At 44.6% G+C, this 25022-nt stretch overlaps 1 protein-coding gene across 3 annotated transcripts; it reads left to right on the top strand.

Moving 5' to 3' along the window:
* The first annotated feature begins 11708 nt into the window (after positions 1 to 11708).
* On the top strand, positions 11709 to 22174 carry HAUS4 (HAUS augmin like complex subunit 4). Of its 3 annotated transcripts, none has more exons than XM_032856395.1 (10): positions 11709 to 11881; positions 14037 to 14127; positions 15442 to 15584; positions 15675 to 15806; positions 16285 to 16419; positions 18195 to 18291; positions 19387 to 19532; positions 19673 to 19803; positions 21464 to 21532; positions 21677 to 22174. In XM_032856395.1, exons 2-10 carry the CDS (start codon positions 14073 to 14075, stop codon positions 21858 to 21860), a joined length of 1092 nt encoding a protein of 363 aa, XP_032712286.1. In that variant the 5' UTR covers positions 11709 to 11881; positions 14037 to 14072; the 3' UTR covers positions 21861 to 22174. The 3 variants fall into 3 exon arrangements, with proteins under 3 accessions (XP_032712286.1, XP_032712284.1, XP_032712285.1); XM_032856393.1 differs by having other exon boundaries at positions 11709 to 11878; positions 14042 to 14127; XM_032856394.1 differs by lacking the exon at positions 11709 to 11881 and adding an exon at positions 11914 to 11932 and having other exon boundaries at positions 14042 to 14127.
* The last annotated feature ends 2848 nt before the right edge of the window (positions 22175 to 25022 follow it).

Genomic DNA, 25022 nt, shown 5'->3' on the forward strand with positions numbered 1-25022 from the left:
TGGGGTGCCCAGATTCTTACCACAATGTCTTATCTCTGTATCTGGATGAAGAGGTGGAAACTGGACCTTATCAATGAGTTGTTTCTTGGCCACCTTCTCTCTAAGGACCAGGAGAGCTGCTCAGCCCCATGAAGGAAGGGGGGCAGCTCATGTGGACCTGCTGCATGTGTTGCCTGTGTCTCAGGGACTCACGTGGGCCTGGGAAGGCTGGGTGGGTGGCTGTCCTGGGTTCCTCTTCTCCTCAGCTTGGGGACATGACAGGAGAGTCTTTGGGGGTAGAGGGCCAGGCAAGCCATGCAGGGAGCCTCAGGCCCAGCCACGTACCCAGGTGCAGGCGCACGGAGACTTCCAGCCCACTGTGTACACAGGCACACTCACAGACACACACTCGCTCCCTCACTCCCTTCTTCTCAGGTCACTGTCACCCACATTCCCTCACAGTTGCTCACCACTCCAGACCTGCCACCCCGCAGAGGGATCTAGGGTTCCAACCAGTGCAGCTCCCAAGCCCTGAGGTTCCAGGGAGCCAGAGGGGCAACACACTTTGACATGGTTCTAGTCCACTTGGCTAAAATTGGTCCCTTCAAGCCAATCCAAGACTTACTTACTTTCAGTTTGCTTCACCAGTTTTTTTTGTGGGGTTTTTTTTTTTTTTTTTTTGTGGTTTTATTGAAAATCCGGGGACAGGACCTATGGGCAGAAAGAGCTGCGAAAGTTTACGTCACTTAATTACAAGTTTGCCAAAAGTACGGTTCCCTTTGGGGTGTTTTTACAGCCATTTAGTGTTGGGTTTTTTTTATATTTTGGGTGTTCTAAGAATTTTTATCTATTCATCCGACAGTAGTTCTGAATCATTGTCAACAAAATAAATTTATCAAATTTGCAGCACTTTGTAAATGATATTTTTTCCTAAGTTTATGGAAAACGTTACCTATGTTATCTACTTTTCAGATACTTTCAAAAAAGTTTAAAGTAGCTAGCAATAAATATAATTGGCACAGACATTTTGTGTATCATTTTTTGTGTTTCTTAATATTCCTTTACAAATTAGATACCTTGGAAAAGTTAATGGAGCTCTTAAGATTTTGGTGCTTTGGCCTAACTTCTACATTCCTACTGTGAAAAATGCCCATAAATTCTAAACAATTGAACAAGCATGTAGCATAATCAGTTGACTAACACTTAAAGATTACCCAGACAAGTACAATAAAAAGTGAAAGCATGAGTCTACTAAATCCTTTTGAAATGCTGCAGATTTGATAAATATTTATTTGAGACTAATTGCCCCTGGGTGACTTGATTTTAGGCAAATTAATCTGATAATCTTTGATCCTTAGTCCTCATTCTCTGTCACTTAGAGTTTCATCCTGGAAACGGTGACTTGTGGGAACAACAGTCCCACATTTAGGGGGTTTCTAAGGTAGCCCGTGTCAGCCAAGCTGGGGTCGCGGAGAAGAGGCCTGTGCATGAGGGTATGATCTAGAGAAAGAGCTCACATTCATACCACTGAGTACTGGAGGGGATGCACTTTTGGGTGAGATAAATGTTCTGAAACTGGATAAGTTGGTCTACAGCTGGGATTTCTTCTTCTGAATTATTATTATTAAATAAGTGAATACAAAGACTGTGACTGGGCAGTTTTCTCACCGGGCCACTCCAGGCCTGAGAAATCCAGGCAAACACATATAACTTTATATCTACCCTTTCTTTGACTCTTGGGGGTCTTGTCCACTCCAACCCTGCGTTTCTAACTCTGACTTCAGCCTCGCATCTGTTGCTGACTGGCTGATTCCTTTCTGGGTCTATGCTCATCTATGCGAGCCCTGGAGCTTCCCAAGACTGTTCTTGCTCCCGGGGCTGCTCCCTCCTTCCCAAGGAAAAAAAAGTGCTAACATCTGTTGAGGACAGGCCCAGGGAGGGCAGGCCATGGAGAAAAGCAGCCCCAGCCACCCCTCATCATCACTGGCAGGCTCCCAAGTGTACCCTGCATTGCAAGAGTTTGCCTTCTTGCTGTTCACTGGGACACTGCTTGTCCTTAGTCATGCTGTTTCATATCTATAGCTGATGATTCCTGGGGTGCTGCAAAGGGTACAGTAATAAGTAGACCTTGTTTGGCCAACTAAGCACCCGATTTTCATCAACAGCCACTAGGCCTGAGATGGGGAAAGGGAGAAATGGAAGAATTACAGATCCATTTCGTGTTTCTAGATGAGAGTTACAGTACGGGGTGGGGGGAGGGCAGGCTTTCACAGCCGACATCAGCCATGTGCTCTGCTCAGCCTGTTAAGCACAGGCCTGAATGTGGTTTGTGAGGAATAAGGCTGGTGGTGGTTCTCTCTTTTTGCCTCACTCTTTAGAGATCTGTTTCCCCCTTCACCACCTGGCGCTCTCTAGGCCAGGGAAGCGGTAAGATTCCATTTGTAATCAAGCTGGAGACTGTCCTCAGTCAAGAAAGTAGAGAAAGCTATTTTCAGGCATGTAAAGCCAGCTGGAGGAGGTCCTTGAGACTACCTATAAAGAAGGGCTAACAAGAGGGAAAGCAGAATGGTAGAACCGAGACAAAAGGATTGGGAAACCCAGTGAGCAAAAACATTTTGTTGTTTAGAAGGATCCAGACCCCAGAGTGGGCCTGGGGTCATTTGGAGCCCTAATGTTAGGGGACTCCACAAGGACAACCCCTGTCCGCTGCCTTCTGCCATGCCAGTCATTGGTGTCGAGCTGTCGGGATATCCACACTTGGCCCTGGTTGTGAAGGACTGAGGTTGGACCTTGAAAACAAGAGCAAACTGTCACTGGGACGGATGGATTAGAGCAGTCTAGCTGGTTTTTGGAGTCGTCCAAGGCAGATTCTGACCACCTAGGCTTCAAAAGGACAGCACTGCCCCATGTCAAGGAAGCCAGGGAGCAATCCAAGCAGGGAGACATGGCTTAGAACATCTGAAAGGTACAGATTCAGGTCAAATGCTACAGACTTACAGCCGAGCAGGGTGTGACTTTAGAGAGAACCCAGTGACCTCATTTTACCAAATGAAGAGATAGTAACAGTGATAATGGCATTTACCCAAGGTCATGCAGCTGGAAAATGACTTTCCCACTTTTGAAGACTAACAGCTTATTTCCCCTCTTCCCTCCCACCCCAGCTCTCATCCTCATCACAGGGACTCCCACAGCACAAGCAAACTGTAAATTAGATCAGCCCTTCATTATGATAAATAATTAGATAAAGTTTTAGTGGGAAAGCCAGGGAATCCAAGAGACAATAATGAAAACTTTTGGTTCTTTATAGTGCTTCCCCCACCCCCGACCCACTGATTTGAATTAGTAATAGTCTAAAACACCTTTAAAAGCACACTAGGAGAAGCAAAGGATGGGGCGCCTGGGTGACTCAGTTGGTTAAGCATCTGCCTTAGGCTCAGGGGTCATGATCCCAGCGTCCTGGGATCAAGTCCCACATGGGGCTCCCTGTCAGCAGGGAGCCTGCTTCTCCCTCTCTCTCTGCCTGCCACTCCCCCTGCTTGTGCGCGCTCTATCTCTGTGTCAAATAAGTAAATAAAATCTTAAAACAAAAACAAAAACAGGGACGCCTGGGTGACTCAGTGGATTGAGCCTCTGCCTTCGGATTGGGTCATGATCTTGGGGTCCTGGGATTGAGTCCCACATCGGGCTCTCTGCTTAGCGGGGAGCCTACTTCCCCCCCCCCCGCCCCTGCCTGCCTCTCTGCCTACTTGTGATCTCTCTCTCTGTCAAATAAATAAAATCTTTAAATTAAAAAAAAAAAAAAGAAGAAGCAAAGGAAAGACTCTGCAGGAGAGTCCCTGCCCTTGAGGAGGTCACAGTCTAGCCAGGGAGACAAGTACACACATAAAATACCTTGAGAAGATTACAAGCAACATGTCACCAAGTGCAAAGTAATTGATTGTTACAAACGAAAGACCTAATGCTTCAGGGGACCAATGACAGGGGGAGACTTTGTTGGGCTTACAATGTAGATCAGAAGGTGGCTGCCCCAAATGCATTCTTTGGCCTACTGGGAGTTATTTTTGATAATATCAATTTGAAACCTCGAGGAGGGGGAAAACGCCAACTAACAAATGTAGGAAGAATGACACAATTGGGAGAACAGCATTTTGTGAACTTGAATACATGACTGATCCTGGCAGAGATTACTAATTGGAGTTATGACAAGTGAAATGGTTGGTGGACAGCTGGACATTGCCAAGTAACCTCTCAGCGCATGGTCTTGGCATCACTCATTTCCTGGAACAGGTCTTGGTGTCATTAACCAGCCCACCAGTTCTGGTGTGAGGCAAACACATAACCCCACAGTGTTATAGAGTCTAGCTGCTCCCCTCCCCTCAGAGAGGTGTTAGAGTTTAGAGTTTACAGGCCGTGCTGGGAACAAAGTAAAGGATGCCAAGAGGAAGCAGCTAGATGCACCTAGAAAGGGAGGCATTCTGCAGGGCCACTGGCTAACTCTCTTCAGCAAGTCAGTATGATTTTTTTCTTTTTTTTTTAATTTAAATTCAATAAGCGTGTGCCTTCAGCACAGGGCTCGGGTCATGATCCCAGTGTCCTGGGATCTAGCCCCACATCGGGATCCACTCCCCCTGCTTGTGTTCCCTCTCTCGCTGTCTCTTACTGTCAAATAGGTGGATAAAATCTTTTTAAAAAATTAATAAATTCAATTAGCCAACATATAGTACATCATTATTTTCAGAGGTAAGTTCAATAATTCATCAGTTGCATAGAACACCCAGTGCTCATCACGTTGCGTGCCCTCTTAATGCCCATCACCCAGTTACCGCATACCCCTACCCACCTCCCCTCCAGCAACCCTCAGCTTGTTTTCAAATCCGTATGATTTTTTTTCTTTTTAAAAGATTTTGTTTATTTATTTGACAGCAAGAGAGATCACAAGTAGGCAGAGAGGCAGGCAGGGGATGGCAGGGGAAGCAGGCTCCCTGCTGAGCAGAGAGCCCAATGCAGGGCTCAATCCCAGGACCCTGAGATCATGACCTGAGCTGAAGGCAGAGGCTTAACCTGCTGAGCCACCCAGGCAACCCCCAAGTCCGTATGATTTTCAAAAAATGCAAAACTGCTAGATTGGAGAGACTTAAGCTATCTAATGACGATACAATCCGTGGTCCTGGATTCCCTCTGGGTGACTCAGTCCGTTAAGCTCCGCCTTCGGCTCAGGTCTTGATCCCCGGGTCCTGGGATCGAGCACCGCACCGGGCTTCCTGCTCCTTGGGAAGCCTGTTTCTTCCTCTCCCACTCCCCCTGCTTGTGTTCCTTCTCTTGCTGTGTCTCTCTCTGTCAAATAAATAAATAAAATAAAATAAAAAAGATATTTGGAGGGGCACTTGGGTGGCTCAGTTAAGCATCTGCCTTCGGCTCAGGTAATGATCCCTGGGTCCTGGGATTGAGCCCCGTTTTGGGCTCCCTGCTCAGCAGGGAGCCTGCTTCTCCCTTTCCCTCTGCCTTCTGCTCCCCCTGCTTGTACTCTCTCTGTGTCAAATAAATAAATAAAATCTGAAAAAGGAAAAAAAAAAAAAGATATTTGGAGTCAACTGGAAAATTTTTTATATGGACAGGGGATTAGATGAAGTGAGAATTTACTGAGATGGAAAGGTCAAAATCATTAACAAAATGCCAGTTCCGAAACCAGTACAGGGGACTCGTATTTTGTTTTCAAAATGTCTGTATATGTATGGGGGAAAAAAAAGAACTGAAAGGATATGCATTAAGGTGTTAACAGTGGTGATCTCTGAGTGAGAGAGTCTGTTTTATTGTTGTTGGCCTACATTTTCTATTTTTATACAATGCACGTGTCCTGCCTCTGTAGTAATAATAAGCTGTTGCAAATAAAATAACTGGTTGCCAACATTTACAATTCAGGAGATTTCACATAAAAATCTGGATATTGTATATGAAGAAAGGGGTTTCTAAGGTTTTTTTAATAATCAAAAAAATTTTTACCCCCCCCCCCCCCCCCCCGCCCCCAGTCCAGTGTCCAAAGGCAGCAACTAGGTGGAACCAAGTGATGGTTGCTCCTTTATTGGTGTATTGTCTTCTTCCATTTGTCACGGTCCCTACCACTGTGTGCGCTTCCCAGCCTGCTTACCTGCCTGGCTGCTGTAGATTTTTGATGATTTCCATGATCCTGATAGGCTCTCCATCCACAGAGCCTCCCATTAATAATCATTTGAAGGTTATCAATAAATTAGTTTTGAAATGCTGCCCAAGAAAAGCATCCATTCCAGAATGACCTATGGCTGGGTTTTTCGTCGCTGTTGTTTTAAGATTTGATTTTCTGAGAGAGAAAGAGAGAGTGTGCGCGCGCGTGCGCGCGCGAGCGTACAACTCGAGGGAGGGGCACAGGGAGAGGGAGAATCTCAAGCCGACTCCCCACTGAGTGTAGAGCGCCACACAGGGCTCAATCTCGTGACCCTGAGATCATGACCTGCATTGAAATCAAGAGTCAGATGCTTAATCGACTAAGCCACCCAAGCCCCCTATGCTTGGGGTTTTTTTTAATAAGGCAACCCAGTCACGGGAAATCCAGCTGTAATACTTAATCTACTTAGCTACCGTGGTTGCAAACTGTAAATTAGTTCAGCAAAATTTCTCTTTGCTAAATGGAATTTAGAAAGTGTACTTAATTGCTAACTTCCTCAAGCTTTTGCCTTTTTTTTTTTTTTTTTTTTTTGCCATAACACCTTAATCTCAGGAGGCATTTCAAAATTCACAATGTATGTTCTTCCCAAGAACGAAACTCCAAATGCCCTTTGGTTGGTCTGTTTCTCTCCCTGGTTCTGTTACAGTTTTTAAAGGAGAAAATCTCTTTCATATGCAGCTCAGTATGAGACAGTGTCACCATCAGTTTAAAATCCAGGGAAATACTTTTATCAGCCTGGCCCATGTTTTCTCATTACAGCAGCACACTCAATCCTTATAACAAGAACTGCACACGTTGTGCCTCATGTCTAGCTTTTTCAAAAATGATACTAGTCTTCTTCTAAATCAATTTCCTTTACTGTCTCATATTCCTTTGGTAAAAATTGTTTCAATCTGTCCCATTTTTTGAGCCAAATTTCTTAGCTTCTCTTTGAGATCCAAAATGTCCTATCAGGCCTTATTTATATACTAGTTCACAATGGTGTCGTGTCTCAAAGTAAAACCAGGCTCATTTCAGTTTGTATAACAAAATTTCCATGAAGAGACAGGCAACCCTTGAAGCTACGAGGGGGCTGGGTTTGAAATCCCCTTGGAATGGTTAAGCAATTGAAAAATGGCAAATTATGAACATTTGTTCTAAAATTTTCTTTTGATGTCATAGGTTGATTACATATTTTCTTTATCCACTTGTTTCCTCCTTAAATCATGTACTTACAATGGGCATGGAATTTCCTAGCTTAATCACCAATAGTTGTGTCTCTGAATACCTTCATTTTCCAGTGAACACCCTTGAAAATAATTCTAAAACCTCTTGACTGCCTGTAAATTTTATTCCTGAAACTGGTTTCCGGGTCCATAATACAAAAACATTCTTGCTACTTGTCTTCGGATACTTTCAAAGTGGTATGGCTCTTTTTCTTTTCTTTTCTTTTTTTTAAATTTTCTGAACAATTGCTCAGTTAAGTGTGGTTCCACAGTCCAACAGCTATTTTAACATCCTGGCTTTGAAACTGGTTATTTAAGCCTGAATTTTCCATGTGAGACCATATTCTACCTGAAAGTTTCCATTAGTTTGATAAATAGGATATGTACTAAATACTCACCTGAAATTTCTATCTTTGTGGCACCATTTTGTTTCCCAGCTAGAGTGTGGGAGGCAGAGTTCTTGCAGGTGTTCTCAGCAAATCTCCGTTCTTCTCTGTAATACTAAACAATGCAGCAAAGGAATGTCCAAGTCTGAAAGGTTAAGTAAACTTTTTCTCAGGCTTCCATTTACATTTATCATCAAGTCAAAAACATACGCGTTCATATTTTTTGGATACTTGATCGAGAGCAATGTCTTCCAGAAAGTAGAGCTAAATTGTGGGCAGGGGTTTGCCTAATTTATCTTTCTACGCCCTCCCCCTGCCCCCAATTCCCTGCAGGAATCTAGCTCAGGAACACTTCTGAGCATGTTCTTGGCTTTATCATTAAAGAACACTTAAGACGTGAGCGATTGTATTTTGCATATGGCATAGCAGAATGTGAGATGAACAACACTGATGAAGAGACAGGCCTATAAAGGTCAAGCATTCCACTGAACAAACAAAACTATATAAGGAATTAGCATTGTGGGGGGGGCCAAAATTCACTCCTGCGACAAGTAAGTGCCTCCGGATGCCAAGCACCGGGATAGGTAACTTAGGGTCATGGAGGAAACACCTCCTTAACTACAAACCCAAACAAGTGAAGGTTTTTTAAGAGGATTCTGTACTACGTCTCAGCAATAAAAAGATATGAACTAAAAAAATGGATTATTGATACTAGCAACAACATGTATGAATTGCAAAATTATGCTGAGTGAAAGAAGCCAGACAAAAAAGAGTACATCTTTATTTGATTCCGTTTATATAAAATTCTAGTGAGTGTGGGCTAATCTATAGTGAGAGCAGATCAGTGGTTGGGAGGGGCCCGAGAGAATTACAAAAGCACACAAGTAAGTATTTAGGGGTGATGCCTCTGTTCACTGTCTTGATTGTGGTGATAGTAAGTATGTAAGGTTAAGGTTAAAACTTAATGAATTGTACATATTAAATATTGTGTGTCAAAATACCTAATTAAACTCTGTGTGTGTGTGTGTTTTGTTGTTCTTTGTTTTTATTTTTTTTAGTAATCTCTACACCCAATGTGGGACTCAGACTCACAACCCTGAGATCAACAGTCCCATGCTCTTCCCACTGAGCCAGCCATGTACACCTGTGTGCATGTTTTTTTGTTTGTTTGGTTTTTTAATCTGGGAGGGAAAAAAAGGAGAGAAGACGGAAGAGGGAGAGAAAAAGAGAATTAATTCTAGGGCTTCTCTTGCAAATCTTACTTGCTCAAGGACACCAGATGGTGTGTGATTGTAAGATCTTTTTTCAGTATTTTGCTGCAGTTTTTATTGCCAACATGGTCTATAGGCTCAGTGTTCTAGTCTTACGCAGAACTGGCCTATAAAGCCCCCTTCCCTTCAGCCAGTCCCATCTCCTTTTGAACCCAGAAGGCAACTTGGACTTCCTGTCTCTGCTTCTGCTTGCTGAGGTGTTTCCTCCACCCTAAATGATCCAAATTTTCTCTCTTTTATGCCCAGCTAAGATTGATTTCATAGTCTTTCTTATCCATTCCTGCAGAAAGGATTTTGTAACTTCTCTTAAGTTTCTCAAGTATTTATTTTTTTGAAGATTTTATTTATTTGTCAAAGAGAGAGAGAGATGGCACAAGCGGCGGGGGGCAGCAGGCAGAGGGAGAAGCAGGCTCCCCGCTGAGCAAAGAGCCCAATGTGGGGCTCCATTCCAGGATATTAGGACCTGGGCCAAAGGCAGATGCTTAACTGACCGAGCCACGCAGGCAGGTGTCCCAAGTTTCTCAAGTATTTATAATCTAAACTGCTTTCTTGACACCTTTTTGCCGTGTTGTGTTATTTCCTTTTCATGTGCATGTCTTAATCTTCTCAACTAGATTATGAACTTCCTCAGGGCAGGGACTGGGTCATATTTATCTCTGTGTCTCCCCAAGGCGTGTAATACGTGCTCAGTAAGTGTCAATTTTAAAATACCTCACTCCGATAGTCTTCCCACAGCACTTTCTCAGCCATTATCTCATTTGATCATTACATCAACACTCCGAGATTGGAGGAGCTAGAAATATGTTATTTCCTCCTTCTGACAAATAAGAAACCTGAAGCCCAAGGTTATTGAGAGAGGGAGAGGGAGAGGGAGAGAGAGAGAGAGAGAGAGGGAGGGAGAGATGGAATAGATAATTGCATAGGACGGTTTGATCTGATTCAAGGCTTCCCATGGCTCTCTCCCTCCCTTCCCTTCTACCCTATCTGAAGACAGGCCTCTGCACACTTCTCCCATTCCCCAAGTCCTTTAGAGTTGCTTAGCCAAAGCTTGTAGTACCCTATTATAAAACTGGACAAATATGAGACATGAAATTTCAGTCGATTTCTGATCATCTCTGAGTCACCAAAGCATGCTTGCTATTTTGTTCCAAGTATCGTTTGTTAGGAACATTATGCCTGATATTTAATGATGTCGCACCACAGAGCTGAGGAAGCATAAATGATTTTTAAAAGCCGTAGAAAATGACAGCACTTTAATATTAAGCATGAAAGGTGGCAGCTGACAAGATGACCAGAGATATAAAATTTCTGCTCTGGATCACACTATTCCTCTAAGTATTGCTATTAGAACTCTCTAGTTAGCACAAAGGAAACGATGAAACTCTCTACCACTCTACATGCCTAACCAAGGCTCCTTCCCCACCACCCCAGACTATCAGCTTCTCTGATGCAAGAGATTTAAGAAACTTAGTGTAATTTACTTAGTATCAAATACTATTTTTGAAATAATTCCCTTAATGACTACATTCCAGTCCACTTTGAAAAGAAGGTGGGAGTGGTGTCAGAGGTAATTGTCCCCCTCCTGCCATGCGACCTCCTGCTGGGATCCCTCTTGGCTGACAGCAGTCAGAGAGTATGGAACCCTGAAATACTTACTGGTCTATATAGGGTGTCAAAAAGCAGAATGTGCATCTGGGGGGCAAATGGAAGACATCTAGCTCATTGGTCTAGAGATGGCCAGTGACCCAGTCTGGCCAATGAGACATAGGGGAAAGTCTGCTGGGTAGTACTTTGGGAAAGGGTTTCTTCTCTGACTGAAGGCTCCTCTCCTTCCTTCTTGCTTGGGATGCTGTTGAGTTGGATGTGCTTCTTGGATTTCTGCAACTACCCTGTGACCATGAGGGAAATGCAAAGAGAACTACAAAGAACACTGCCCACAGAGCTGCTAAAAAGCTCTGGGACCTTCAGCTCCAGATTTATTCTTAAGCAAACAATAAATGCTCCTATAGTTTAAAAAGGAGGCAGGGAAGGTAGGAGGGAGGGAGGAAGAGCGAGAGAGAGCACATGTGACAGAGCTAGCAAGCTGAAGGATGAGAGATAATGGAGAGGTTAGAGGAGCCTGGGGCAGGAAATTAGAGAAAAAGCTGACCTAGGGGGCTGTGCCAGAGCTAAGAGACTGGCAGGCTCAGTGTGGGCAACAGGTCTGGGAAGGTTCAGAGGGCCACCGGGTCAAGTTTAGACGTTGTGAGGTGCGACCTCAAACAAGTTACTTAATTTCCTAGCGCCTTAGTTTTCCCCTCTGTAAAATGGGTATGATTGTGACTTCCTCATAGGACGCTGTAGGAACTTACAAGAGATCTAAGCGAGGAATGGCAAGTAAACCCTTGCTTGAAACAGTTCCTGACTCACTGTAGGCCCTCAATAAATGTTAGCAATCATTACCATTTTTCTCAACATTTGCCTTCAGCAAGGGGGAGGTACTCAGAAAAAGGGGCCAAGAACCCCTCCCGGCTCACACTCTAAAAGCCGGGTTCCCAGGCGGTTGAGGACCCAGGGCTCGCGCTCCGCGCGGGGCGGACCCGCCGTTCCCGCCTCGAGCGTGGCCCCGCCCCTCTTCCCCTCGCTGGTGGACTCGCGAGCACTTCGGGCCTTTCCCGTACCTCCCGACCTTCCCGCGCGGTCCTCCCGGGCCTATCTTCCCCCAGCCTAAGCGGCAGGCCCGAGTGAGAAGTTCCGGAGCCCGGGGGCGGGCGTGGTTTCGGTGTCGACGCTTCGGGCCAGCTCGCCCCAGCCGGTTCCGCACGGCCGCGGGAGCTTCAGCTGCCCTCGCGTGTGCAGGTTTGCCTCGGAGAGTCGGCGGGCCGCGCTGAGGGGAGGCGGAGTGCTGGGAGGGTTAGTGCCGGCCCCTGGCCGCTGCGGCCGCCCTCGCCCTTGGGAATCCTTGGCTGCCCAGACGGAAGGGAAGTAGGCGCCAGAGAGCCCGCTCTGCATTTTGATTCATCTCGGGCCCTGTAAGGGTCACATCTTGTGAAAATACCTGTAAAATCAATTTAACGTTCAGTGCAGCGTGTAAAGACAGCTCTAAGAATTTAAAAGACGCCTGAGTCAGAACATTTAAATGCTTGGGTCCGTGTAGCAGCGTTTTAACACGTCTGAGTGCAGAGGGTGGAGAATCGAGCCTGATCGCCCGCCTTCGTTCACTCCCTGTAACATTTTAAAAGGGTGAAGAAACGCACCCCAAGAAAACCCAAGTGGGCAGTTCCCCTAGGGAGGGAAGAACAGCTGACTTTTTTTTTTTTTTAAGATTTTATTTATTTGACAGAGAGAGATCACAAGTAGGTAGAGAGGCAAGCTGAGAGAGAGAGAGAGAGGAGGAAGCAGGCTCCCTGCCCAGCAGAGAGCCCGATGCAGGACTCGATCCTAGGACCCTGAGATTATTACCTGAGCTGAAGGCAGAGGCTTAACCCACTGAGCCACCCAGGCAGCCCCAAGAACAGCTGACTTTTAAAATTTGTGTTGGTCCTCATTTCCGTGTGTGAAATTTGCCTGTAGAACTTAGGTCAATGATAAACAGAATTGTTAAAACACTGGACTTAACTAACTAGTGGCTTTTGTTGACAGGTCGATTGTGTTGTTAATTCTTGGTGTCTCAGCCACGGCAGGATTCATTATCTCCGTTCTGCAGGTGGAAAAAAGTTTGGCATAAAAAACAAAAAACGTTTCCCTTAAATCCACACAGAAGGAACTGCAGAACTGCAAATTAAGTCTTAGCATTCCGACTCCTCATCTGTGTTCCCCTCTGGACGAAGTTGCAAAATAAATGAGTACTTACTTTGATGCTACTCATAAAACGAGGGAGTAAACCAAATGTTCTGTGAACTTAAAGTGTTAAATCATAATAACCTTCGATGTCTTGTGCTTTGGGAGACTCAGCTGCCCTTTGGAGTTGATATCTTACAGAGAGGAGTGGGTGGAGCAAAAAAAAAAAAAAAAAAAAAGAGGAAAATCACCTCAAGGGAAAAATTTAGTCTCCAAAGTCCACAAAGTGCCCACCTTTGCTTCCCCTTTGTGTTGATGTCATACTTTTCAGTGTACTCCGTGTTCTGGCAAAACACCTGACAGCTCCCATCCCAGCCTCAGCTGCATTAACCACACTTTTGCCTTGCTCTTCTGGTACTGACCTTCCTGTCAGTCTTCTTGTCATGCTCTTTCCTTAAGGTGCTCCTTACTAATGCTGTTATGTGAAAAGCAGTTGTAGTTCAAGTGCGGAATGATTTGTCACTCCTGAAGGATGATTCTAGAGTTAATGATCAAAAACTACCAACAGATTTTAGATGAAAGGACAAATTAAAGAAGCTCAAGAAACTATTTTGTGGAATTTGATAGTGGAGTTATTTGACTGGGGGGGGGGAAGCGGACATTGGACCCCCCCGCCTTTCCCCAGTTCACTCATAACTGGAAAGCAGCAGCTCAGGTTTAACTTAGACATAATGTTGAGGGGAGGGGAGCATCCTTCTGTTTAGTGAATTGGAAAATTTTCTTTCTGAAGGAGGCTCCTTTTTCGACAGCTTGGAACAAATGGAAACGTTTATGTGCTTAGAATGCAAATTGTTTTGCCACTTGTAAGTCTGCCCTTAAAACTTGTAGAGGAGGGGCGCCTGGGTGGCTCAGTGGGTTAAAGCCTCTGCCTTTGGCTCAGGTCATGATCCCAGGGTCCTGGGATTGAGGCCTGCATCGGGCTCTCAGCTCTGCAGAGAGCCTGCTTCCTCCTGCCTCTCTGCCTAGTTGTGACTTCTCTCTGTCAAATAAATAAATATTAAAAAAAAAAAAACAAAAAAACTTGTAGAGGAGCTTGGGACCCAGGGTGTGTGATATAGTCTCTCCCTGTAAGAGGCTTCCCTGTGGTTCCTCCCCAGGTTGCAGACAACAGAAATGTGAACCCAAGGTAGTTTTCTTGAAGAAGCCACCCAACTTATTCACTCCTTGTTCTCTTTCACTCAGTTCCACACATTAAGAATTTCGAGAAAATCAGATGGCATCCGGGGATTTCTGCTTACCCGAAGAAGGGATGGAAATACTCCAACAAGGTAAGGAGGCCATTTGAAGGAGGTTTGATGACTTACCCAGAGAGGTCGGAGCCAATTCTTGCTTTCTATTTTGAAAAGGATTTATAAAGTTCACCAGTATGGTTTGTCACATAAAATCCGAAGTTTCTGGGGAAACTAGGATACATGAAGACTCTTGGACACTCTCTTATTAGAAAACAGACAACACCGGCTCCTGTTAAGTACTCCTGTTAAGTACCCACCTGTGCAGTAGACTAAAAACTCAAATTGCTTCCGTGCTGTGTCAGCAGGCATAACCTGAAGAGAAGAGTGGCCAGCAAACTCTGTGAAGGCTTCCTTCCTACCTGGGTCTTGAATTTTCTCATATCTTGTACTCCAAAATCTCAGATCCTTACGTATCTTGAATTCTTCCCCTATCTCAAACCCTTTCTATATCTTGACTCCTTCTGTATCTTGAATTCTTTCCCTATCTCAAAGCCTTTCTATATCTTGAATCCTTCAAGAACTTGAATCTTCTATATTTTGAACATTGCCATGTTGATCTTTCAGTGCCTGAGGGGGAGAAAAAAGAGAGAGTTCTTATTTTCCAAAAGGACTTTCTCATGGTCCAAAGAATGAAAGTTTGATTGTTTGGTAAGTAGGAATGAAACAGAAGACCACAGCAGAAAGTATGTAGGAATAAGAGATGGAAAGAGAGGCCCTTGGGCTGATGGAATAACTACAGGATCCCAGTTTCTTGCACTTTTTCTCATGTGTGTGCTGCTCTGAATCCACTTGGGTTACTCAGCTCTCTTTACAATAAGAACTTAGTTCAGTTTTTCAGTTAGTCCTGAGTATACCTTCTTGCAGTCTTGCTTATGCAACTAGAGAACACATCCATAGTTGGAACTTTACCTTTGGGGTTTTTTTCCCCCTTCCTCAAGAATTCTAGTTATTCTGTGAGTGAGACATTTGGAGTACTATGGTGACCCCTACTAAAAGGTCCCTTTTTCCTGATTGTCTCTGTCTATTACTTTCCAAATATACTTCATTTTCTAAGCTCTTGGTTTCATTAGTGACTCATTCCCTAATTCTTGATTAATATCTTTATGTGTATGTGTTTGTGTGTATGTATATATAGGTGCTTGTTACCTTTGAATATTGCCTCGAGTTTATTTGTGGGGTTTTTTTTTTTTGAACATTTTGTTATATTTTGAAAACTTCCCTACCAAAAAGCAAGAGGTTTTTGGAAGTGAGTATTAAGCCAAGAGTGATACTGAATTAATATAATGATATCTTCTTTGCTTTTTTTTTTTTTTAAATTTCTTTTGCTCCTGTGGGGGACATCCCATAAAGTGTGCAGCAAACAGCTTCCTCCTTGTAACCTGAGTGAAGAGGACCTGTTACGGAACCCACACTTCGGCAAACTGCTGCTGGGTCTGTCACAGCACATGGATGAGAGTGGCTTAAGCCTCACCCTGGCAAAGGAGCAGGCGCAGGTAAGAGCCCTGGGAGGAGGGATGAGAGGAGAAAGGAAAAATCTTTCAAGAGAGAAAGAGGTTCCTACCTGGGATTTTTTGGTTTCCTAGGCATGGAAGGAAGTTCGACTCCATAAGACAATATGGCTGAGGTCTGAGATTTTACAGAGAGTCATTCAAGAGCTGCTTGTGGACTACTATGTGAAGACACAAGACACAAATTTAACTTTGGACGACAAAAAGGTGAAGCAGGAGAGATGCAGTAGGGGGTGCTTACCACCTGCAGGAATGACCAAGCCAACTATGGCTTCACCTCATTGTATGCTCTGGGGGAAATAGGAGCTTCGAGTAATAGTTATCAAAGAAGAAATGGACCCGGGGGTCCTGGCTGCCTCGGTGGGTGGAGCTTGTGACTCTTGATCTTAGGGTTGTGAGTTCAAGCCCCACGTTGGGTGTAGAGATTACTTAAAACACAAAATCTTTTAAAAGATGAAGAAATAGACTGTGTGTCTATTGTAGTTATTTTGTAGTTATAGCAGAAGAGGTGGGTGTGTTGTCAAGAGTTTTGAAAAGAAAGATTGATAGGAGAAGGTACTGGCAGCTGAAGGGGATAACATGTTTGAGGACTTTGAAAATGTGTGAAGAACTGGTTTATGAGGATGGAGGAGGTGGAGTGGGAGAAGTTGTATAGTAACTTCTTTTGTTTTTTATTCTCTCTCAGTTTCACGAGACCCTTGAACAGCGGCTACTCGTGACTGAACTGACACGACTCTTGGGTCCCAGCCGGGAGAGGGAAATGCCTCCACTGCTGGGGCTGGAGAAGGCAGACCTTCTGGAGCTCATGCCCCCCTCAGAGGTGGGGGGTGAGCAGATACTGGGATCAAAAAAGTGAAATGGCTTAATTTCTCCCATATATTTAAACTTTTTTTGTTACACTTTATTGTTTTTGTAAAAATGATACACATTCGTGAGGGCCAAACTCAAATAAATAAGAAAAATGTTAGACAGAAGAAAGTAAAAGCTGAAATTCTACATTTAGAAATAAATACAGTATATCATATACAGCTCAGCCTAAGTGGATTGTAGCCTCTATGCTTGTATAGTGAATGTAATCTGTTTTCACTTAATATATTTGGGACTTTTTTCAAGTCAATAAATAAATGTAAATAAGATGATAACTTCTAACGCACACTTAACACAGTGCCAGGCACATGGTCTGTGCTCAGTGTTCTTTTTATATCATAAGTTTATTTTTAAAATTATTTATTTATTTATTTGAGAGAGAGAGTTCAAATGAGGGGAGAGGCAGAGGGAGAGGGAGAGGGAGAGAGAATCCCAAGCTGACTCTCTGCTGAGCCTGGAGCTGACTCAGGGCTCGGTCTCACAACCCTGAGATTATGACCTGAGCTGAAATCACAAGTCAGATGCTTGGGCACCTGGCTGGTTCAGTTGGCTAAGCAACAGCCTTCCGCTCAGGTCATGATCCCGGAATCCTGGGATTGAGTCCCAAATCGGGCTTCCAGCTCCATGGGGAGTCTGCTTCTCTCTCTGACCTTCACCCCTCTCATGCTCGCTCTCTCTCTCTCTCAAATAAATAAATAAAGTCTTTTTTTTTTTTTTTTAAGATTTTATTTATTTATTTGCCAGAGAGAGAGAGGGAGAGAGAGCGAGCACAGGCAGACAGAATGGCAGGCAGAGGCAGAGGGAGAAGCAGGCTCCCTGCCGAGCAAGGAGCCCGATGTGGGACTCGATCCCAGGACGCTGGGATCATGACCTGAGCCGAAGGCAGCTGCTTAACCAACTGAGCCACCCAGGCGTCCCTAAATAAATAAAGTCTTAAAAAAAAAGTCAGATGCTCAACCAACTGAGCCACCCAGGTGCCTCTATATCATTAGTTTAAATCACTGATAGGATTCCATTGTATGGGGGCGCCTGGCTGGCTCAGTGAGTAGAGCTTTCAGCTCTTGATCTCAGGGTGATGAGCTTGTGCCCCACATTGGGGGAGGGGGTACAGATTATATTTAAAAAAAAAAAAGGATTCCATTGTATGGATGTAGCATAGTTTGCTTAACCTTAATGACAGATATAGTTGTTTCCACATTTTTGAGCTTAGAAACCACACTGATAGTAACAGACTCGTTCATAGGTGTATTTGCCCATGTATGATTACTGGTCAGAGGATATATACATTAAACATATTGGTATGTATTGCCAGTTCCCCACCTTTTCTTCTCTCTTTTTTTTTTTTTAAAGATTTTATTTATTTATTTATTTGACACAGAGGCAGAGAGAGAGAGAGATCACAAGTAGGCAGAGAGGCAGAGAGGGGGGAAGCAGACTCCCTGCTGAGCAGAGAGCCTGATGGTGGGGCTCCATCCCAGGACCCTGAGATCATGACCTGAGCCGAAGGCAGAGGCTTAACCCACTGAGCCACCCAAGTGCCCCCAACATGGGGTCTTGACCATCATTTTGTTCTTTGCAAATTTGATAGGCCAACAAAAATGAATCTCCCTGTTGTCTCTTGATGCATTTTTCTTGGTTATCATTGAGAGTGTTACCATCCTGTACTCACTGGCGGATCTTAGTTTTAACAATCTATTTGCATCTCTCTTTTTGCTTCTGTGGTTCTAGGATTTTGTATGGATGAGAGCTCGGCTCCCACTGGAAGTGGAGGAGCAGCTCAAAAGGAAATGTTTCACCCTACTCTGCTACCATGACCCCAATTCAGGTAAGGATTGGCACTCTGCTCTGTTCACAGCTGACCTTCAGGGTCCCTGGTCTGCTCTTCTGCGAATAGTGCTTTGAATTTGAGATTTGGGACAGAAGCTAGGAAGCACTGGAGATGCTTATTTGTTTGCTTCCTTGCTGGTAGAATACAGGCAAGGAATTGCGTGAGAACTTTTATTCAGCAAGGTACCAAGTGTCCTCTTACTGCAGGGAAGGATGAGTTCATTCGTCTCTAGAGAATTGGAATGGAATAGGGAAGAACGTTCAGGCTAATAGGTATTCCCTTTATCTTCATTTCTATGCCTTAAGAATGAAGGGCCAAATCTGGTCTTAAAGGTAGGAGTGAGGGGTACGAGGCTGGCTCAGTTGGAAAAGCATGTGACTCTTGATCTCGGGGTTATGAGTTTGAGCACCATGTTGGGTGTAGAGATTATTTAAGTTAAAAAAATAAAATAAAAAATAAGGGTAAGAGCGAAGAGAACTTTATGAGAACTAGGCCATTTTAACAGGACACCAGGAGAAAACCTAAAGAGAATTTGTAGGGCTAGATATGGGATAGTACGCTGAAAAATAGTCTCAGAAGGGCAGTAGCAATTAGGGTTTTCCTGTCTAGTCTTCTGTCTGTCTGTCTGTCTCTCTCTCTCTCTTTTTTTTATTTATTGGGGCACCTGGGTGGCTCAGTGGGTTAAGCCTCTGCCTTCAGCTCAGGTCATGATCTCAGGGTCCTGGGATCAAGCCCCTCACGCATGGGCTCTCTGCTCAGTGGGGAGCCTGCTTCCCCCACCCCCCGCCTGCCTCTCTGCCTACTTCTGCTCTCTGTCAAATAAATAAATAAAATCTTTAAAAAAAAAAAGAAACCTTCAAAAAAATTTTATTTATTTGAGGGAGAGAGAGAGTGAGCGAGGGAGCAAGAGAGAAAGCACAAGTGGTGGTGGGGGAGAAGCAGCAGATGAAGAGGTAGAAGCAAGTGCCCCACCGAGCAGGGATGCCCATGTGGGGCTCAACCCTAGGACCCTGAAATCATGACCTGAGCCAAAGGCAGACGCTTAACTGACTGAGCCACCCAGGTGCCCCAGTCCTCTGTCTCTTTGCCTAGATTCAGACGGTGAAACCTTGAAGGCAGCAAAGGTGTGGAAACTGGCAGAGGTCCTAGTGGGTGAGAAGCAGCAATGCCAGGATGCCAAGAGTCAGCAGAAGGAGCAGATGGTGCTGCTTGAGAAGAAGAGTGCCACCTATTCCCAGGTTTGTCAGGGGACTGGGATAGCCCCCTCTGTCTTTTATCCTGGCCCTAGAGGATCTTTTGGGGGAGCCAAGGAGTTTTGATTTGCCTTCTTTTCTACTCACTTGTGGTTTTGCCTTCTCCCTGCCTCCTGGGGGTTCAGGTGCTTCTGCGCTGCCTTGCCTTGCTGCAGAGGCTCCTTCAGGAGCACCGGCTGAAGACTCAGTCTGAGCTGGACCGCATCAATGCCCAGTACCTAGAGATCAAGTGCAGTGCCATGATCCTTAAGCTGAGGTGAGCCATATGACTCTTGTGGGTCTCAGGAACTCTGTCTCACATACCAACCCGTCCAACCCTCTCCCTCAACTCTCTTTCTTCTCTATGGGTCTTGGGTTAATGCCACACAGCAGTGGTAGCCATTGGATTACCCAGAAGTGTCCCAACTTTTTTTTTTTTTTTTTTTAATTTTGGGACTCCTGGGTAGCTCAGTCAATTGAACATAAGCCATCAGCTCAGGTCATGATTCCAGTACCCTGTGATTAAGTCCCAAATCAGGCTCCTTGCTCAGGAGGGAGCCTGCTTCTCCCTCGCCTGTGGCTCCCCCTGGTTGCATGCTCTCTCTCTCTCTGGGAGATAAATGAATAAAATATATATATATTTTTAAATATTTTATTTATTTATTTGACAGACAGAGATCACAAGTAGGCAGAGAGGCAGGCAGAGAGAGAGAGGAGGAAGCAGGCTCCCCGCTGAGCAGAGAGCCCGATGCGGGGCTCGATTCCAGGACCCTGGGATCATGAACTGAGCCGAAGGCAGAGGCTTTAACCCACTGAGCCACCCAGGTGCCCCTGAATAAAATATTTTTTAAAAAGATTTATTTATTTTGAGGGGCACCTGGGTAGCTCAGTTGTTAAATGTCTGCCTTAGGCTCAGGTCATGATCCCAGGATCCTGGGATTGAGCCCTGCGTCAGACTCCCTGCTCAGTGGGAAGCCTGCTTCTCCCTCTCCCACTCCCCCTGCTTGTGTTCCTTCTTTCACTGTCTCTCTCTCTGTCAAATAAATAAATACAATCTTTTTTTAAATGAATAAATAGATGGGGCACCTGGGTGGCTCAGTGGGTTAAAGCCTCTGCCTTCGGCTCGGGTCATGATTCCAGGGTCCTGGGATCGAGCCCCGCATCGGGCTCTGCTCAGCAGGGAGCCTGCTTCCTCCTCTCTCTCTGCCTGCCTCTCTGCCTACTTGTGATCTCTGTCTGTCAAATAAATAAGTAAAATTAAAAAAAAATAAAAAAATAAAAAAAAAAATTTTTTTAAATGAATAAATAGAGAATCTCAGTTAAAAAAAAAAGATTTATTTATTTTGAGAGAACACACAAGCATGTGTGGTAGGAAGGAGCAGAGGGAGAGGGAGAGAGAGTCCCAAGCAGACTCAGCGCCGAACATAGAGCCCAACTATGGGTTCTATCCCACAATGCTGAGATCACGACCTGAGCCAAAACCAAGAGTCAGATACTCGACCAACTGTGCCACCCAGACCGACTGTGCCACACCCCCATTCAACATTCTTGAATCTTCTTTTATTTTTAAATTTTATTTATGTATTTATTTTAGAGAGGGAGCATGCCAGCAGGTGGCTGGGGAGGAGGAGGAAGGAGCAGAGGGAGAGGGACAAACAGACCCTGCGCTTAGTGCAATTTGGAGCTGGATCTCACCACCCTAAGCCAGAATCAAGAGTCGGACGATCAACCGACTGAGCTACCCAGGTGCCCCTTGAGTTTTATTTTAAAGCTTGAAATAGGTGCTTTCTTGTGAGATACATTACTCAGGAATTCAGAGGGATCTTGCTTTTCCGGTCACTGCTTAGCACACGTCTTGACCATGGGCAGGTACCGTGTCCTGTTCCTAACTCTGCTGCTGTCAGGGACCCTCAGCATTTCTTTCTTCCCTCTGTCAGGATGGAGGAGCTAAAGATCTTGTCCGACACTTACACTGCTGAAAAAGTGGAAGTTCATCGTCTCATTAGGTGAGAACTCCCAAGGGCCTGGTCCTGCTGCTCAGGGTTGGTCCCACACTCTCCATACCCGTTCATGTTAACATATTCACATTCTTGTCTGCTTGCTGAGGAGCCAGATCCTTACGTTGTATCTTCTGTTTCCCGGGCATATAGGGACCGTTTGGAAGGGGCCATTCGCCTACAAGAGCAGGACATGGAAAAGTCCCGACAGGTCCTGAGCACCTATGAGGTCCTTGGGGAGGAGTTTGACAGGCTGGTAAAAGAGTACACTTGCCTTAAGCAGGCAACTGAGAACAAGCGCTGGGCCCTCCGGGAGTTTAACAAGGCCTGCCGCTGACCGCCACCTCGCAGGGGTCCGGAGGTGGACTTCCACACAGGTGCGGCCTCCCCCTCCTCCTGCTGAAAGGACCACCTCCACCTCAGGCCCACTTTCACTCTGGGAGTGTGGGGATGCTTGCTTGAAACACTGCAGTGGGCTAGGCACCATCCTGGTTTTTCTTCCTTGTTTACAGTGACTGAGTCTCTTCTGGGAAATGGAGCAGATTTATATAATTCTGTGTGCAACTATTTGTCAGTGTCAGCCCTGTGTTATATTTGATTATCTCCTGAATAAAGTGATGATGCTTCCTTCAGGCACAGATGAAAAAAGAACATCAAAGACTAGGTGGGTGAGGAGGGGAACTGAGTGGATCCAGACAAACAGATGTGTAATGCTTACGCTAAGAGTGGGAGGTGGGAGTACCGGCCTGCCTGCCCAGAGTCTTAGAGGCCTCATTCTTGGAGAGCAGACATGGATTAAATCTGGGCTTGCTGGGGCGCCTGGGTGGCTCAGTGGGTTAAGTCTCTGCCTTCGGCTCCGGTCATGATCCCAGGGTTCTGGGATCGAGCCCCGCATCGGGCTCTCTGCTCAGTAGGGAGCCTGCTTCCCTTCCTCTCTCTCTGCCTGCTTCTCTGCCTATTTGTGATCTCTGTCTGTCAAATAAATAAAAGTCTAAAAAAAAAAAAAATTGGCTTTAAAAAAAAAAATCTGGGCTTGCTTTCGAAGAACTGTAATATCCAGAGGACGGCTGGACGCCACAGTGGATAGGGGTAGGGGATGATTCTGTCACCAAGGCTCTCAGTGGGGCGGTTAGCATAAAGCAGCAGGGCATCTAGCCCTGTTACAGGGAAGGACGCAAGCCATTTGTATTCCTGGTTCTTGCTGGTGTGATTTGAGGGTCACTTTTTTCTCTGAAAGCAGACAGTGGGAAGAGATCACCCCAAGGAACCAAGTTTCCCAGTCCACTTAGCTTAGAGCAAGGCAGGGCCCTGATGGCATCAAAGTCAGAAACTGAGAACAGAAGCAGAAGACCTCCACCCTTATTTAGAAGAGCTTCTCAAACTACCTTTTTTTTTTTTTTTTTTTAAGATTTTATTTATTTATCTGGTAGAGAGACAGTGAGAGAGGGAACACAAGCGGGGGCAGTGGGAGAGGGAGAAGCAGGTTTCCTACAGAGCAGAGAGCCCGATGTGGGGCTTCGTCCCCAGGACCCTGGGATCATGACCTGAGCTGAAGGCCGATGCCTAATGACTGAGCCTACTTTTTATTTTTATTTATTTTATTTTTTATTTTATTTTAATTTTAATTTTTTTAAATTTTTTATTTATTTTTATTTTTAAGTAATCTCTACACCCAGTATGGGGTTCGAACTGAGCCACCCAGGTGCCCCTCAAACTACTTTCAAGGGAGACTGTCTTGAGGTGTTCTGCTACAATAAATAATGATGGTCTTGGATTGGTTCATAGAAAAAACTAAGGTCTTTAACATAATTTAGATTTTTTTCTATAAATGGTACTTACTGCCATTTATCTACAAGGAAATGTTGGCCTATATGAAATTCACAAATCACAAACAGGTTAATGGAGAAAGTCAGAAATAGTCAATATTGCTTAGTTTTATATGTTTTCTTTTCCCCAGAAAAGTGGGGTAGTTTCAAACTTACAGAAAAATTAAAAGAAAACACCAGGATAGTCTTAGCAACTAAACACCAGCATAGTTTTAGCAACCCAGATTCAACAATTATTAACATTTTTCTTTTTTTTTTCTTTTTTCTTTTTTCTTTTTTTTAAGATTTTATTTATTTATTTGACAGACAGAGATCACAAGTAGCAGAGAAGCAGGCAGAGAGAAAGGAGGAAGCAGGCTCCCTGATGAGCAGAGAGCCAGATGCGAGGCTCCATCCCAGGACCCTGAGATCATGACCCGAGCTGAAGGCAGAGGCTTAACCCACTGAGCCACCCAGGCGCCCCTGCTTTTTTTTTTTTTTTTTCTCTCTCTCTCCCTCCTCCCATACAAACTGATATATAGTTATACAGACTTTTTTCTTTCAGAGCCATTGTGTATAGTATTTGTAGATGTGATATATCATTCCTTAAATACTTAAGCAGGCAACTTTTTTTCTTTTCTTTTCTTTTTTTTTTTTTTTTTAACATGTAATGTATTATTTGCTGCAGGGGTACAGGTTTGTGAATCATCAGGCTTACACATTTCACAGCACACACCATAGCATATACCCTCCCCAAAGTCCATAACCCAACCACCCTGTCCCTCCCACCCACCCCACAGTAATCCTCAGTTTGTTTCCTGAGATTTAGAGTCTCTAATGGTTTGTCTCCCTCCCCATCCCATCTTGTTTTATTTTTTCCTACCCTACCCCCCACAACCCCTGCCCTACCTCTCAAATTCCTCATATTAGAGAGCTCATATGATAATTGTCTTTCTCTGATTGACCTTTTCACTCAGCATAATACCCTCTAGTTCCATCCACGTTGCAAATGGCAAGATTTCATTTCTTTTGATGGCTGCATAGTATTCCATTGTATATATATACCTCCTCTTCTTTATCCATTCATCTGTTGATGGACATCTTGGCTCTTTCCATAGTTTGGCTATTGTGGACATTGCTGCTATAAACATTGGAGTGCACGTACCCCTTTGGATGACTACATTTGTATCTTTAGGGTAAATACCCAGTAGTGTGATTGCTGGGTCACAGGGTAGCTCTGTTTTCAACTTTTGAGGACCCTCCATACTGTTTTCCAGAGTGGTTGCACCAGCTTGCATTCCCACCAACAGTGTAGGAGGGCTCCCCTTTCTCTGCATCCTTGCCAACATCTGTCATTTCCTGACTGGTTAATTTTAGCCATTCTGGCTGGTGTGAGGTGGTATCTCATTGTGGTTTTGATTTGTATTTCCCTGATGCCGAGTGATGTGGAGCACTTTCTCGTGTGTCTGTTGGCCATCTGGATGTCTTCTTTGCAGAAATGTCTGTTCATGTCTTCTGCCCATTTCTTGATTGGATTATTTGTTCTTTGGGTGTTGAGTTTGATAAGGTCTTTATAGATTTTGGATACTAGCCCTTTATCTGATATGTCATTTGTGAATATCTTCTCCCATTCTGTCAGTTGTCTTTTGGTTTTGTTAACTGTTTCCTTTGCTGTGCAAAAGCTTTTGATCTTG

Source organism: Lontra canadensis, unplaced genomic scaffold (assembly GCF_010015895.1).
Source record: "Lontra canadensis isolate GAN:19392208 unplaced genomic scaffold, GSC_riverotter_1.0 scaffold12, whole genome shotgun sequence".
Classification (NCBI taxonomy): domain Eukaryota; kingdom Metazoa; phylum Chordata; class Mammalia; order Carnivora; family Mustelidae; genus Lontra; species Lontra canadensis.

What these genes read in the sequence shown, in the direction of transcription:
- HAUS4 (XM_032856395.1), top strand. Translation starts at nt 14,073, where the DNA reads ATGGCATCCGGGGATTTCTGCTTACCCGAAGAAGGGATGGAAATACTC. An exon ending in CTACCATGACCCCAATTCAG is followed by an intron (nt 18,292 to 19,386) that starts GTAAGGATTGGC and finishes CTCTTTGCCTAG; the next exon opens with ATTCAGACGGTGAAACCTTG. An exon ending in AGAGTGCCACCTATTCCCAG is followed by an intron (nt 19,533 to 19,672) that starts GTTTGTCAGGGG and finishes CTGGGGGTTCAG; the next exon opens with GTGCTTCTGCGCTGCCTTGC.